The sequence below is a fragment of the Dichomitus squalens genome, assembly GCF_000275845.1.
Source record: "Dichomitus squalens LYAD-421 SS1 unplaced genomic scaffold DICSQscaffold_5, whole genome shotgun sequence".
NCBI lineage: Eukaryota > Fungi > Basidiomycota > Agaricomycetes > Polyporales > Polyporaceae > Dichomitus > Dichomitus squalens.
The window spans coordinates 1,312,391-1,326,952 of record NW_006766887.1 but is presented as its reverse complement, the minus strand read 5'-3'; the positions used below and the strand labels follow the sequence as shown (position 1 = coordinate 1,326,952).

Here is a 14,562-nt window from a genome sequence, read left to right as displayed (position 1 = left end):
CATAAGGGGGAAGTGAGTACGTATGTGTACCGCAGGATGCAATGTCCCAGTCAATTAGGGCTTGTCTGTCGCTTTTACAATATCACACTCAGGATGTGACGGAACGTCGTCGCATCTGTGCCAGCGGGGCCGCTGTCATCTGTTCGTCTTCTATGGTCATTGTCTACGAGTTTCACATATTGTCCGAGGTGCCACACGGTGGCCGAGGTCAACCATCATTCCTATTCATGGTGTGCGTGCCTCGGCCTTTCAAAGCGGACCACAAGCAACTCCAGGCAAGCTTGACATCCGTAGTGCTGGTCAGAAGGGCGGTTCCCCTGCGTGCGTGTCCCCGTCAGCCGAATGTGGAAGAATGTCGATAAAACTGAAACGATCCGCTGCAGCAGTCACTGTGCCCGACTGGTCGGTCGTGCGATGACCACTTCCGCGCTTGGATCACTCCCTTGAAATGCACCCTCTTCATACCTGTCCGTACGTCGGGCGCAACAGATGAGCACAGCTGATTCCTGAAGCGCACGCTTTGCCGTCCGCTATATCAACGCAACTCAAGTTCTCTTCTTCCTCGTCTTCCCTTCTCCAATCTAGTTCCTCAGAGGTGCTTCCCTCCAAGCTACCGTACTATCATTCGATTCATTTGGCATGTGTTCATGATCGGTCTGTCTGCATTTCCTGCTACCTGCTGACAGATTTTCAGAACTGCGGCCTATCGTCAAAATGTTCCCACACCCTGACGCTTTTAATGCTGGCCCATACAATCAGCACCACCTTCAGCGAGACCGGTCTCGCGGTCAGGGGAACGGAGTCGCTGGTACCACAACTAACGTTAGGGGCATGGAGGACGTAGCGTCAATCGCGACACCGGGTTTCTATGAGGCGAACATCGGCTTCGTGCACGACCTCCCACCCCCGATAGCAGTGAGTCTTCCTCCTGTCAATGATGTTTTTCTCCATGAGATTTGGGAGGTTGGTGGAAAGTCCATGACAACGATCAGAATTGCTAGGAAGGAAGATCACCGTCCCGAGGATAAAGTGAAATAGGGCGCCTGTCGTAAACCACATATCAGTCAAAGTGCCACCCGGTGCCATCCGTGGTGTCCCTGCAGAATCAGAGTTTGCCTGTCGATTCTGACATCTTCGATGCAGGAATTCTCTTCTAACAGCCCACCACGCTACGATTTGCTCGAGCAAACCCCTTACACGGCGGGTACGACGCCGGGTGTTCAGCTGTCTCCCCCTTTGCAATTCGGAGGTTTCAATCTGGCCAAGGCATTGAGAGAAGACCTCAGTGATCTTCCCGGACACAGTAGACCCGCCTTCCCTGACTTCATATCGCTACGTCAGAAGATGTCTGTACGGATACAGGTGAGTTATCTGTAGAGCCAGGAGGAACGGAGCTGAGATGTCCGGACCAGATTACTCACCACATGAACTGGGGCCACCACATGAACTGGGGACACCAAGCAACAATACTTAGGGCGAATAATGCACGGCCCACTATGGGCCAGCTTGCAATTGTGATCGCGCGAGAGGTAAACAGGTTCTTGGTGCGTCCCCCGCCCGTGTGAAACTCGAAAATTTGCATGACTCGAATGACTTGACTTTCGACAGGAACACGAGAGAATGATAGGCAACCCACTCAAATACCTTTCGGATCGGGAGCTGAGCTTAGCTGACATCGTGCTGATTGAAATCCACCACGTGACGCGCGGTAGCCTCCAGCCAATCCTTGGAGTCCTCAGGCACTGATTGTCAAAGACTGCGCCCAGTATCCTGGTGCATTTCCCGTACTTCTTAAGTCTTGTGGCATGGATAAGATACGATTGTTCGAGTGCGCTTGGGTTCAACATCCTGTAGCATATAATGGTTTGTGAAATTGTATCTATAGCTAAAGCACGATATAAGAGTAGTAATACCAGTAATGGCTTGTTCTTGGTTAAAGTTGCGATCCGATCAACACTGCAGGGACGGACGACGCTCATCGCTTTGACAAGAGGAAAGCGTACTCGACCACTCACATATGCTCATTCCAGTTTTCTTCAAAGTGTACTGCCGAGTGCCGACAGATCAGTTAGCGGGAAGCATATGATCCCCCAGGAACTGACCTCGAATACAACACCTTCCATGACGAGCAAATCGCCATGCACGAGGGTGGTCGTTAGGGCCTCCTCAGCATGTTGCCCTCTCCGCCCAGTTGCCCGCTTCTTTGCGACCGAACGCGTCGCATGTTTCTCATCTTGATAGTCCCCATCGATCTCGTATCCCGTACCGACTACCTTCTTGGAGGACTTGGCCTTGTGCCTGTGGGCAGTGCGCCGAGCATCCGGCTCCCGCGGACAAAAGAATGTCAACTCAACATCCGCCCCAAGACATAGGATAACGACTGGGGACTGTGCCGCATCAAGCGTAAGCCCCTGCATAGATATTTCAGCGTCATAACTACATGCGCCGAACGAGGTATCTCAGAGAAAACCATACCTTCCTGTTCCCGGAAGTTCGCCATGCCCAGATGACAAGCCGGTTGATCACAACTGCGGACGTAGATGTCTCCAGCTTTCCACGATGCAACATCAACCCTCGCGCGCAAGATACACAGCTCGGTACATCGGAAGACCATAAGTCCGTTGGTTTTGTGTTCTTTGTGGTACCCCCAAAACTTGCCGCATAAACGACCGAGGGCGCACCTCTGCCGACCTTCTCGACGGGTTCAGCTACGAGCTCCACCTCCACTTGCAGCTCAAAGAAGAGCTGTGTCGGCTGCGCTTGCACCGCTGTGTGGTTGCGGCTGAACATGTGATGAACAAAGGCTTCCTTCGTGAGTTTGTATGTGAATCTGAGCAGCCCATCGGGAGCGTCTGGAGATGAACAGTTCACCGATTCCGCGTGCCTGTTCCACGGAAATGTGATAGGATCTGTGCCACGAGACGGTCGAACATGCTCGACAGCAACGGGAGGAATGTGGTTGAACGTCTATCGGCGAAGGGCTCGTTAGCGTCTTCTCACATACCCTAGAGTGCGGAACAAGACAGCACGAAAAGGTAAACGTAAACTCACCGAGCAGCTCCCGCACCGCTGGGTACACAAATTGGGCTGGACGTTCAATCTTCCACACGTCCCACAGTGCCATCCCTTGATTTCACCGCCCATTCGTCATGAGGGGGCAAGGAAGTGGAGTGGAAGGAGGGTGTACGGGTGCTGCAGCGGCACGCCCGAGTTGTCAATCAAGATCGTTTCCCCCGGTTCCGACCGCATGGGGTCGACATCGTGCTCTGACGCCTTGGAATGGTCCTGCATCCACCACGGCAAGCAGTTCGAGGCGACAAGTGCATCAGGATCCTCTCCACCAGGCGTCCAATCGAGATCCAAGGTCAACGACATGGTTCCATAGATGCACGACTCTTCGGCGTTCGCGCCCAACGAGTATGGGGACTGGCGTCAGCTCACCTCAGCCACCTACTCACGCGGTGCATGTGGATGCGGGCTTACCCTTGTGACACCAATCTTGGTGATAAAGAAGAACCCAAGGTACGCGCATCCGCAACCATCTGGGAAGGCAAACGCCGCAATTCCGGCGCCGCGAGACAAAATCACATTGACAGGAACACGGGATTCCCGTGCGCGAATCAGCGCGCAAATCTCTGTGGGCGCATTCTCCAAAAGAAGGGAACACACATCGGAGAGTGCTGTGCTGTTTGCATGTTCCTCATTGGATGCCGACGAGAGTTGCGCGACGGGTTCGTCCACCTCGTTTGTGTAGACGTAAAACCCATCCTTATAGACGACGTCCTGATCAAGTTCTGGGGCATCGGTTGCCCGTTCTGGAGGTACATCTACAATTGGCTGAGACGGTGTCGGCAGAGCATGACTAAGGGATAGCTGGAGAAGTGCAGGAGATGCCTGGAACTCGAATCTTCTCGTCCTGTGACAGCGGCACGCATGAAGAGCGGAGTCACAGGAAAACAAAAAAAGGGACGCACATCGTCAAATGTATAGTCTTTCCTCCGTCCCACCGGTCTGACTCATCGCAAGCCTCGTCAATGAACAGCACCGGGGTCTGGGTGTTCTCGAAGGCGATGTTGTTCTGAGCTTGCCCCATCTCAGGCAACACCGCGCATAGCTCGTTTCGATTCTGATGAAATTGTTACGTACTGTCCATGCCAAAGCCAGGGATACTCACAGCCGCCCAAATGACTGGCCGCCTGCCCAGAGGCAGCGGTAAAGGGGTGCGAGCCCCCGTATTCGAAGAAGTCACAGACGACCATTTGACTTGGACATGCGGCCTCGCTGTCGAGTTGCTCACTAGCTCCGCTGGTAACTTTTCTGAGGATTGATCTGACATCAGAATCATTATCAACGCGGGGGCATGGAGGCTTCCAAGGGAATCTCACGGGGGTCGTCCGTCTTCCCATTCGCGAGGATTGCCTGTCGGAAAGCTGGGTCCTTTCTTGGGCGCTTCTACGGACGATCGGTCGAAGGGCTCGCGTTCTCGCTCTTGCTCAGCTGGCGTTTCGTGCGAGGCATGGAGGAAGGTTCGTCCTTGCATCCCGAGGCGTCTACCTCCGGTGCTGGAGAGCCGACAGGAGCCGATGCATGGCTGCCTGCGAGTGGATCGCGACGCATGCACCACGTGCCAAGCACGAACGCAACCAGTTCTAACATGCGAACGATTGCCTCAAGATGGGGGTCGCAAGTGGTCGAAAGCGGATGCATGCCGAACAAGAGACGGCGCACGTCTTCCAAGTGTTCAGACGATAATGCGATGATAGCAGGGGTGATCTGAGACCACACTGAAATGAAGGTACGAAGGGCGCGGGGGCAACTCTCTTGCGAAAGAGTTATGGACTGTCTTCCTGTGGTGGAAGGAAGGGAAATGGCAGGAGGATTTGTAGTGGATTCGATGGCCGCGCGGTAGAGGATAATTGCACAGCCTACGTGTATGTGTAGACACGCACCCGTGTTTCAGCATGAATCCGAGCGACAATTATTCGGAAAACATACCGAGCGTTGTGCTGCCACCCTCCGCACTCAGCTCGTCGTCAAGTACTCCCTCCTCCTTCAAGTTTGCCAATACAAGCTCCGCGCGTGTCCGTAGCCCGTTGCGCACAGCGTCTTCGTAAAGCAGAAGATCGGGAGAAACCGCTGGGTTGTGATCGAGGCTCATGAAGGAGGGCAGGACATGCAATATATGGATGCATGCCATAGGGCGGGAAAGCGAATCAAACAGGAGTTGGGGAATCGAACGCCAGGCGCGATACCCGGCGCTTGACGTAGTCGCCACGATCACGTGTAAGACGCGGGGCAAGCAACGGACAAGCCATAGCATGGCGTTGGACCTTGTTGGACCTTGAAGGACACGAACAGAGAAGTGATCGAAGGCGAAGCGCGTACTATTGTAGTTTCACATGAACAGACGCACCATGGTTTAAAAGTGTCGCAGCATTATTTTACTAGGTCCTCTCTGTCTCATCCCTCGCGAGGAGTCGTTCGAGCCCTCTCGTGATACTCGCATTCGTACTTCCGTGAGTGCATGGTCTCCAACCTACTCGCTCAGGTAATTCCCGGATATTGAAGGATGGTTTGGTGGTGGACTACACGTACATGTGGCATAGGAATAGGCAAATTAGTTACATTCATATGCAGCCGGCTATCCGCAGCAGTCACGTACAGATTTACTTTGGGTAGCTGCTCTTTTTGCCTTTGCCTTTACTCGTTCGGGCCGCCTCTAGTATGTTAGATTCTTGAGGGAAAAGCGGATTGTAGTGCGTGGTATGTCACCACTCGTTACATCGGGCCAAGTCTGGACATTCCCTCATCATGTATGTATTGATGTTCGTAAGAGGACTTACGACGTTGACCAGAGTATACCTTATATCTGTTCTTTCTTCCGCAAGATAGCTTCTCGATGTTGACGGCACGTGGAAGGTCGAACCTCAAATTGTTGCACGGCTGTTGCTCGAGTAGCCGCCTAGATAAAGCAGAAATGCAGATCAATCCCGGTGATTCGAAACTCCATAAATTAGGGAGGATATGTGCGTGCCGTCATATATTTCAGCCACTTTTTGTCATCTTGTGAACCCATTTGAGCTTGCAACGATAATTACCTGTTCTTGTGACTATTCAGGAACCGGGCTGTAGCTCTTGGGGCCGGTGTCAATATCATCCCCCTTGGTATACCTCATAATCGGATTGTTGAGTCAGTCGTTTCATTTTCCATTCAAAATAAATACGGACGCACCAACATGCTGCTTATCTGGCCTATACTTACTACCCATACGAATATAGCGAGCGTCACCACGGGGGAAGAGGATGAGGCGGGGCGTTGGAGATAACGCGTTTTGAAGCTACGCAGTTCGAGTTAGCCGCAGTCCCTATGAGAGTCCCAGCTGGGGAAAGTGCGATTCGGGGTCGTTGGAGGTGTAGCTCCACATAACCTCTCCGCCCATTCTTCGAGTGATGTTGATCACTGCCGCGCTGTACACTGAGGGTCTCCGGATAGCAGATCAAACACATCTTCCATGAGCTATGCTCCTGTGGTCGACGCTCTCAAGATGTGTGTTTGTACAGTCATGTGCAAGATGGAGAATACGTAGGTCGCGAGTCACTTCCTTCAACTCCTAAGTGACCGTCGATGTATGCCACCATGAAGGGGATCGGCAATCTCGGAAGACCTGGACCGTCCACCCGGAGCAATTTACACGGGCGCTTCCAGCGTCCTTGGCATGCTCGACTTGCTTCGGCTGCTGGTCATGACGAGCATCTACCTTCTATTCGCAGTCCCACACTTGCCACTTCTGCGTATACTAGTGCTGGCGGTACCATTTGGCAACGTTCGAAATTCAATATCACCTAGGGTGGAATGGATAAACTCATCACGAAGCGCATACACATCTCCGGCTTGACCCCAGCCATCACCGCAAAAGACCTGTCCGACCGTCTCGCGTCCTTCGGCACAGTCAAGGCAATCGATGGATTCGGCGCACTCGACGCACTGGGTCAGCCTCGCAAGTTTGCGTACGCGACGTTGGAGACGACGAAAGGGAAGTTGGCCCGATGTACGTACACCAGACACTGTCGTCCGTGACTTCGCCTCATGCTTTTCTGACAGGCATGAATCTCCTTAGTGGTGTGACATGGAAGGGCGCAAAACTGCGCCTGGGAGAGGCGAAGCCTGACTACCGTGAAAGGTGCCGTATGCAGTCATTTTATGAGGCATCCCCTCCGCCCCCCAGAGTCCTTAGCCTCATACGCCTGGCTGTTCTGCAGAATTGCTCAAGAGCAAGCTGAGCTCAAGCGTGCCGCAGAGGAGGCGGATGGTGAGCCTCCAAACAAGCGTCGTTGCCTGCGCGGAGTTCAGGGTGTCCACGCGCGCGACATGTCCCTCGTCACCCCGGAGAATGTCGCCACCCGCGGAGGATGGCGCGTCACCCCGACGGGGCGCCTTATCCGTCCGATGCGCATGCGCCCTTTGCATCCCCTACCCGAGCCCACCGTAGCCGCGCGGCCGTCGGCGGAGTCAAAGGACAAGGGGAAGGGCAAAGTAGACAAGGTGAAAATCAAGAAGCGAGTGCGGGATCCCCCGACCCGCGCACGGAGGAAGACGATCGACCCTACTAAGTATGGCTCCCAGCACCTCAAAGGCATCTTCTTAGAGAATGCTGCCGCATTCATCCCGTCAGCGCCGCCTCGTGCGAGCGTCGCCTCCACAAGCCGTGCGGATGTCAGCGAACGCATGACGGACTCGAGCTCAGAAACCGAGGGCGAAGACGTTCCTGAGGACGTCGCGTCTTCGGATGACTCAGAGGAGAACGAGGTCCCTTCTGTTCCTGCTCCCCAGGTCCCTGTATCCCATGCCGTTACTCCTTCTCAAGCGAAGGTTCAGGTTGTCCCCTCAATACCAATCGCGCAGTCCCCAGCTGCAGGCCATGATCTAGTCGAGGAAAACAAGCAATCGCTGAACCTGTTGCAATCCCTGTTTGGTGATGCGGACCACTGGGGTGGTGCAGAGAGCTTGGACTCTGACATCGAGGTTGAGGACGAGCGTTCCGGTCCTGCACCCACGACAAAAGAATTGGACCCCATCTCGGTGCCTGTTACGGACTCAGATACGGCTATGGAGGTCGAAGAGACTTCAGAGGAAAGTATTGCTCCCGCTGCAAAGGTGGTCCCCCAACAAGCAGGTGCTGCCCAAAAGACCAAGCTCAAGGACTTGTTCGCTCCACGCGAAGAAGAGGGTACGTGATGTCCATATCGTGTTCAGTCATAATCTGACAATCCAACCACGATGCAGCTGGCTTCTCCCTTCTCGATCATCTCGATCTGGACCTGGAACTCGAGGACGACCTGCCGTTTGACGTTCCCGCTCCCGCACCCAGCGCTGCGCCCGTGCAGCCCCTGGCTGCCATCCAGCCGCCGGCTAACCATGTATTTCACACGACTACCCTCGACACTTCGCGACCGTTTTTCTTCCCAGTCGACCACGGCGGCGGTAAGCGTAATGTCCATGACCCCACGAACTGGAGGACCTGGTTCTACCGGACAGACACGCCCGAGGCGATCCGCGCACGGTGGGAGGAGGCCAAGGGCGAGCTTACTGCGGGTTGGAAACGACGTCATCGGGAGGCTATCAAGAGCAGGCGGAGGAGGGGTGGAGGAAACGGGGGCGACGCGGATTGATTTGACCCGCTTATCACTGCTATCATGCTGCTGCTAGCGCTATGTATGTCTGAGCTCCGAGATGGAACACTATTCTTTTGCATTTACTGTACCTATTGGCACAAACATATCACATCCATGAAATCGGCACTCTCGGGTTACGGTTCCGAGGCTGTGGGCGCGCCGACAGTCTGGTTCAAAGTAGGCAATAGAGGCGCTGGATAGCGAGCCAGCAAGCACACCTTGCTCCCACACGTCGTGTCTCTATCTCTTCCAGCATCCTGCCCATCGTCTGCGCTCGCGTCTGACAGTATTTCTGTCAGATTGTTGCATCCTTGGAGCGTCGACCACGATGAGCAAAGCTCCTCGGTCACGATGGGGACCCGTCCGGTCACTACTCGTTCTGGCGCCGCTCTTCATTGCGGGTCCATTCTACGCATATCAGAAACACTATGGTGAGTCTCCTGTCCCCTGGCCAGACCAACTGCGTCCTGAAAAAGCTCTACCAAAGGCCTTCCGGAACCCGTTACTGAACTGTAAGTCACCAGGCCACCAGTGAAAGCCCCACTATGTGACGTCACTCCCTTAGAATCAATCCGGCCACCTCCCTCCCCCAACTGTCCGAGGCCCATATCCTTGCGCATGCGAAGTATCTCTCGGAAGACATTGGATACCGTACGGTCGGCACGTCCGAGCATGCAGCGGGTGATGCGTGGGTGCTGAAACAGGCGGAGATGCTCTGCGAGGAGTCCAAAGAGGTCCTGCGGGCGCACCCCGAGCGGAAATTGCAATGCGAGGTGTGGCATCAACAGGGTAGCGGGAGTCATCGGTACGAGTCTTTGTCATCTCACACACATTACGGATTGCCACACCTTCCGCTTTCTTGAACTGGTCATGACGATGCGTTCGGACTGACGATGGCATGGATTCTCGCTTGTGTTCGGTTTGGGCGTGGGCATCTAGGTTCGATATGATGGGCAAGCGGCTGTACAAAACTTATGTTGACCTGACGAACATCATCGTTCGCTTGTCGGACGGCACCGAGGATGGCAAGAAGGACGCGGTGCTAGTGAACTCGCACGTTGACAGCACGCTGCCATCCCCTGGCGCTGCGGACGATGCGTTGTCCGTCGGCGTGATGCTGGAGAACATCCGAGTTTTGATTCACAAGCCAGACTGGGAGCCTAAACATGCTATCATCTTCTGTGAGTGCTGTCTTTCTTGTGCCGCAGAACCCGCACGTGACCAGGAATGTCTAGTGTTCAATAACGCGGAAGAGTCCCTTCAAGACGGCTCTCATCTGTTCTCCACGCAACATCCTATTGCGAAGACGTGAATTACCCCTCTCCCTAGTCACTTGAGGGCCGCCAATAACTTATCTTGTTGCAGAGTTCGTGCCGTGATTAACCTCGAAGGTATGTTGTTCACGCCCAGGATAGAGTGGGTCTGTAAAGCTTACCTGCCTTACAGCTGCTGGTAGCACGGGGCGGGAGCTGCTATTCCAAGCAACATCTGAGCAAATGGTCAAGGCTTACTCTCACGTACCCAGGTGGGAGCGCCTCCTTTATGCTACCTGGAGAACATGAGCTCACTACAATCTAGGCCCCACGGGTCTATAATAGCACATGAGATATTCAGTTCGGGCGTCTTACTTTCTGAGTAAGTTGTGATGGGCCACGCAAGGATAAGACTGACGAAGTGCCCACAGTACTGACTTTAGACAATTCCAACTATACCTCAACGTCACTGGACTAGACGTGAGTCGACCATGGTTGCGTGCGCAGTGCCCTCACTCACACGAGCGGCGATAGATGGCAGTTGTCGGTGACAGCTATCTATACCATATGCGCAAGGATTTGGTAGAGCACATAGAACCCGGTGTCGCTCAGGTATGCACTTCACAATTGCCTCGCGCGCATTCTAGGGGATGCTCACGATCGCTCGGGGCGCTAGCACATGGCTGAGAACGTACACGGGCTCCTTCTGCATCTCACGTCCTCGGACTCGCCCCTTCCCCAGCTCGCTAGCACAGGCTACACCAAGCCACAGATCGTCTTCTTCGAGCACTTCGGAAATTTCTTGGTTTACACCTTCACCACCGCGAAGATTCTATATTCCGTCTCCTTCGTCCTTGCACTAGTTGTTGCTCGCTTTACGTTTGTCGACCCTGCGCCCGCGCTGAAGAAGAGCACGAGCTTTCTGGGCGAGCAAACTAAGGGTATCGGTGCGGCATCGGGAGCCTTCATCGGTGCTGTAGTTGGCGCCAATGCTGTCGCGTTCATCATGGACAAGGTCCTTGGAAAGTCCTTCAGCTGGTTCACGTCAATTTTTGCCCCCCTCTATCTTTACGGGCCTGCTGCGTTATCAGGTGCGCTCCTTCACTTTGTCATCACCAGCGCAAGACGACTGACTTTGGATGTCAGGTGCATTGGTGTCCCAGCTCATCGTCGGTCACGTTCAGGAACAGACCGCGTTCTCCTCAATCATGATCGTCCAAGGTTTCCTGGGCGCGCTGATACAGCTGCTCGGCTTCGGCTCTAGTGCAACGCTGTTCATGACATCCTCTCCTATGATCCCAGCTCTCATCTTGAACGCGCTATTGACAAGCCCCGGAGACGACATTTCACTCTGGAGTTATGCCATCAGCGTAGTAACACCTCTCATAGCTGGCACGAGCATGCTTTATTCAGTGCTTGACGTCTTCGTTCCGTTGGTAAGTAACTGTTCGATCACACTGTTGTATTGTGAAGCTCAAACCTCTCATGCAGACCGGCCGCATTGGCGAGGAGGCTCCCGCGGAGTTCGTCATCGCTACCATCGTGTCCATCACGGGCTCGTTCATCCTACCGTTGACCGTACCCTTCGTGCACCGGTTCAGCCGGCGTACCTTGATTCGCCTTGCTATCTTCACGTCTATGGCCACAGGGTTGGCGATGGCTATCTTTTCTATGCGCGCGCCATTCGATCCCATGCACCAGAGAAGGCTCTTCATCATCCACATGGAGAACGTAAGGGCACTGCTGGGATGCCTACAACAACCTGAAACTGACGGTAGATCTTATTCGGTAGATTACTAGCGCTGAGCAGCATCTACACGTCGCCGCAGCCGACGGTGCACCGGGCTTCCACGATCTCGCTAGGGACATCGCGAAGGAGTTCAGTGTGCCTGGCGTCACGCCGACCACAGTTGTCATGAATGACTGGAACAGCGATTGGGACACAATCTATCCTTTCTCTGCGGTCGGTGCATGCTTCAACATCGCGTTGTTGACAGCGTCTCACATAACTTGCAGTTCCTGACGCCTTACAAGTTCGACCTGCCCCTTCGCGCAGAACATCAGGACCCTTTGGACCCTGGCTTCAAGGTCACTGCCGTCAACAACACGATAGATGAGGTTGCTGGTACTCGGAGCTTCACACTCGTCGTGACGCACCCTAGTATTATCTGGACAGGTGTGTGCGTTCGTGACCTTCGCAGGCTGGGAAGATCTGACTGCCTGCATCAGCAATTGCGTTCGACGCTCATGTGCTCAAGTGGACGTTAGACGACCATCCGCCAGATGAGTTCGCCCGGCACCACATCAAGGAGGGCTCGTTCTACGGTCACGACACCTGGTCCGTGGACCTGGTCATCAAGCTTCCGCTTGCGGACGGCAGCGCCCCCTCGGATAGCAGCATCAAGGTGAACTTCATGGGTATCCACGAGAAGGCCATGTGGCCTGGCAAAAGGGCAGAGAAGGCCCTTGGTGGCCGAGCGATGAAGCTGTTCGAGGAGTTCGACGGATGGCTGGAGCGCGAGACCGGCGGCACGGTGGACGCTCTGCTTCTAGGATGTGTCGGGGGTGTCGCTGTCGTCTAAGGCAGTCGTGGTGCAAATGGCCATTGTCGTAGTCGATGGTCTGAGTCTGTTCGCTTGCATGTGGGCTGGACACTGATACATCTGCTTCCATATGCATGGACTGTTTTTGTCATTTGCTTGAACGCTTGAATAGCCTCGCTCCCAGATCTCAAGCCAGCCCTGGCTGCTACGCGGTCATGCACTGAAACCAGCTTATACGGAAGCTTGTGGATAGCTATCTGTGGCTCTGCAAGTGAACCAACGCTTGCGCGCTCTCGTCTGCTGCGACCCACGCCCAGCTGAGCCCAGCCCTGTGCAGTACCCATTCGTTTGTGGACGCAGGTTGTGATCATCCCGTGGCGAGATGTGTACAAACAACCCTGGACCGTCTGATTACCTGATTACTTAAAGTTCGCCCCGGGCCTGCTTGTTGAGGAACGCCGGAGGGGTCATACATTGCGTCATTCACACGAAGCCCTGAAGATCACGGTTCATGCAGCCAAGAGCTCAGACCGGTGCTTTCCGCACCTCCTTCGCAGCAGTCAGGGGCGTCGGGGCGTGTAAACCGGAGACCACCAGCCGCAGCACCCTGAGCCCTATCGCTAATCGCAAATGAATGCCACCAAGAATAGATATTCACCGTTCAACGGATGCACTATACTTGGACTTCTCTCCTTGACCTCATGGCAGTTGAGAATGCGGGCGGAGCCGAATCAGGGACCAGGCACTGGACGTGTGTTCACCGTGCCATGCGCATGGCCCCAGGGGGCCAAGATGAGAGTGACGGCGGAGCTTCTATGCCTAACCACCCGTAGTACATCAATAAGGAAGGCAAAGAAACACCCAATGACCAGGTCAAAAGTATATGGCACGTCGGCTGGTCCTGGTAGCAGCTTATCAAATACGCGACTTCGTAGCCAAATCCGACGACCACGGTGCGAAGTCATGCTGGCGGGAGCCGCGAAGTGCAGTTCCTGGTCCCGCCGCGGAATCATACTTTTGTATTACCTCGGCGTTTGTACACTCCCTGGCCCTACACTTGTATCCAGATATGCCCCAACAGAACGGCATCAATATCAAGCATTCTCATAAGCCTGACGTGTCTGAGAGGAGAATCGGAGGCTCACAATTAGCGGCGAACCAGCCTCTCGAGAACCCGAAACACAGACGGGAAACCTCGAGCGGTCATGAAACTCGAACATGACGCTCCAATCCATAGATGCTCGAAAACCCGAGGTACTAAAAATGAAGGGCGTGTAGCATGGATCCCTTGTACTAGTATAATACCCACCTCTCCTGTGCACCCGGGTTTCCCGGATTCTCGAAGGGTCCAAGGGTATGCGAAGCGCTGAGGCCCCTGTTTAAGCTAGCGGCGTCGGCGAAGCATCTCTGCACCGTAGAAAGCCTGTCGCTCCGGCTGCTAAGTGCAAATTTGGGCCTCGGATCACCATTGCCCCATAGGCCAATTCTGTACAACTCGCACCGAGGGTGCTAGGTCAGTATATCAGACTTGTTTCCCTTCTGATCTGCATCTATGTCACAGATGCTCTCGATACGCCTTCTCGTAAGTCCCCGAAACATCGACGAAGCTCAGCATGCACTACCTGAGACTCCCTGCCTGCTACCTCGGCGGTAAACTTGTAATCCGGAGCTGTCTCTAATGCTACGTCATTGCGGGATTCAGGGCAAGCAATGATATCTGACTAGATCCTGAGTAACAAGATGTTCACTGAACTGAGCTAGTAGTCTGACCCAACGACTGTCTCTGCGACTTGAAGAGTGCCGAGAGGTTGACATTATCATCGATGACATTCATTACACTCTTCGTAATTCATAGATTTGAACACTCACCGAAGTCCATGTGATATGACCGCTTTCCAGAATTCTGGTTGAGTACGTAGTGGATGCGAGATGCTACAGGGATGCAGCTGACTGAGTGCAACGTAGTGATCAAGTTGCACGTTGGCGGCAGATTCCCGAGTACGTTGTAAGACGAGAACATGAGGGTTGCTGGCTACCACCGTGAGCTCTACTCTGCAGCAGACGGTGTATCGTGTCCAAGAACTGTTCAGATC

The 14,562-nt window shown here is 54.2% G+C and overlaps 5 protein-coding genes across 5 annotated transcripts; 2 read left to right on the top strand and 3 right to left on the bottom strand.

Annotated features, from left to right (window-relative positions):
* Window positions 1–1,933: 1,933 nt before the first annotated feature.
* Window positions 1,934–2,790, bottom strand: DICSQDRAFT_167541 (uncharacterized protein; the record flags this gene model as incomplete). The annotated part of the gene is made up of 5 exons (XM_007363133.1): window positions 1,934–1,956; window positions 2,016–2,046; window positions 2,103–2,411; window positions 2,476–2,528; window positions 2,682–2,790. The coding sequence occupies 5 exons, from the start codon at window positions 2,788–2,790 to the stop codon at window positions 1,934–1,936; spliced, it is 525 nt and encodes a 174-aa protein (XP_007363195.1).
* A 73-nt stretch (window positions 2,791–2,863) lies between these two features.
* Window positions 2,864–4,093, bottom strand: DICSQDRAFT_178819 (uncharacterized protein; the record flags this gene model as incomplete). The annotated part of the gene is made up of 4 exons (XM_007363132.1): window positions 2,864–2,967; window positions 3,052–3,426; window positions 3,484–3,916; window positions 3,975–4,093. 3 exons carry the CDS (start codon window positions 4,091–4,093, stop codon window positions 3,148–3,150), a joined length of 831 nt encoding a protein of 276 aa, XP_007363194.1. The 3' UTR covers window positions 2,864–2,967; window positions 3,052–3,147.
* A 359-nt stretch (window positions 4,094–4,452) lies between these two features.
* DICSQDRAFT_167539 (uncharacterized protein) lies at window positions 4,453–5,158 on the bottom strand (the record flags this gene model as incomplete). The annotated part of the gene is made up of 2 exons (XM_007363131.1): window positions 4,453–4,925; window positions 4,996–5,158. 2 exons carry the CDS (start codon window positions 5,156–5,158, stop codon window positions 4,453–4,455), a joined length of 636 nt encoding a protein of 211 aa, XP_007363193.1.
* A 1,594-nt stretch (window positions 5,159–6,752) lies between these two features.
* On the top strand, window positions 6,753–8,771 carry DICSQDRAFT_81637 (uncharacterized protein). The gene is made up of 4 exons (XM_007363130.1): window positions 6,753–7,049; window positions 7,103–7,181; window positions 7,261–8,228; window positions 8,285–8,771. Exons 1-4 carry the CDS (start codon window positions 6,854–6,856, stop codon window positions 8,668–8,670), a joined length of 1,629 nt encoding a protein of 542 aa, XP_007363192.1. The 5' UTR covers window positions 6,753–6,853; the 3' UTR covers window positions 8,671–8,771.
* Window positions 8,772–8,999: 228 nt separating this feature from the next.
* DICSQDRAFT_101275 (uncharacterized protein) lies at window positions 9,000–12,603 on the top strand (the record flags this gene model as incomplete). Its single annotated transcript, XM_007363129.1, has 16 exons — window positions 9,000–9,104; window positions 9,161–9,185; window positions 9,239–9,478; window positions 9,613–9,854; window positions 9,909–9,981; window positions 10,039–10,064; window positions 10,120–10,198; window positions 10,252–10,308; window positions 10,358–10,406; window positions 10,461–10,538; window positions 10,603–11,017; window positions 11,073–11,362; window positions 11,418–11,657; window positions 11,719–11,889; window positions 11,943–12,102; window positions 12,156–12,603. Coding segments are annotated over 16 exons (2,603 nt in total), but the record flags the coding sequence as incomplete, so codon positions are not given.
* Window positions 12,604–14,562: the final 1,959 nt, after the last annotated feature.

Coding starts and splice junctions, on each gene's coding strand:
- DICSQDRAFT_81637 (XM_007363130.1), top strand. CDS start 6,854: ATGGATAAACTCATCACGAAGCGCATACACATCTCCGGCTTGACCCCA. Junction 7,050..7,102: donor GAAAGGGAAGTTGGCCCGAT/GTACGTACACCA, acceptor CTTTTCTGACAG/GCATGAATCTCCTTAGTGGT. Junction 7,182..7,260: donor AAGCCTGACTACCGTGAAAG/GTGCCGTATGCA, acceptor GCTGTTCTGCAG/AATTGCTCAAGAGCAAGCTG.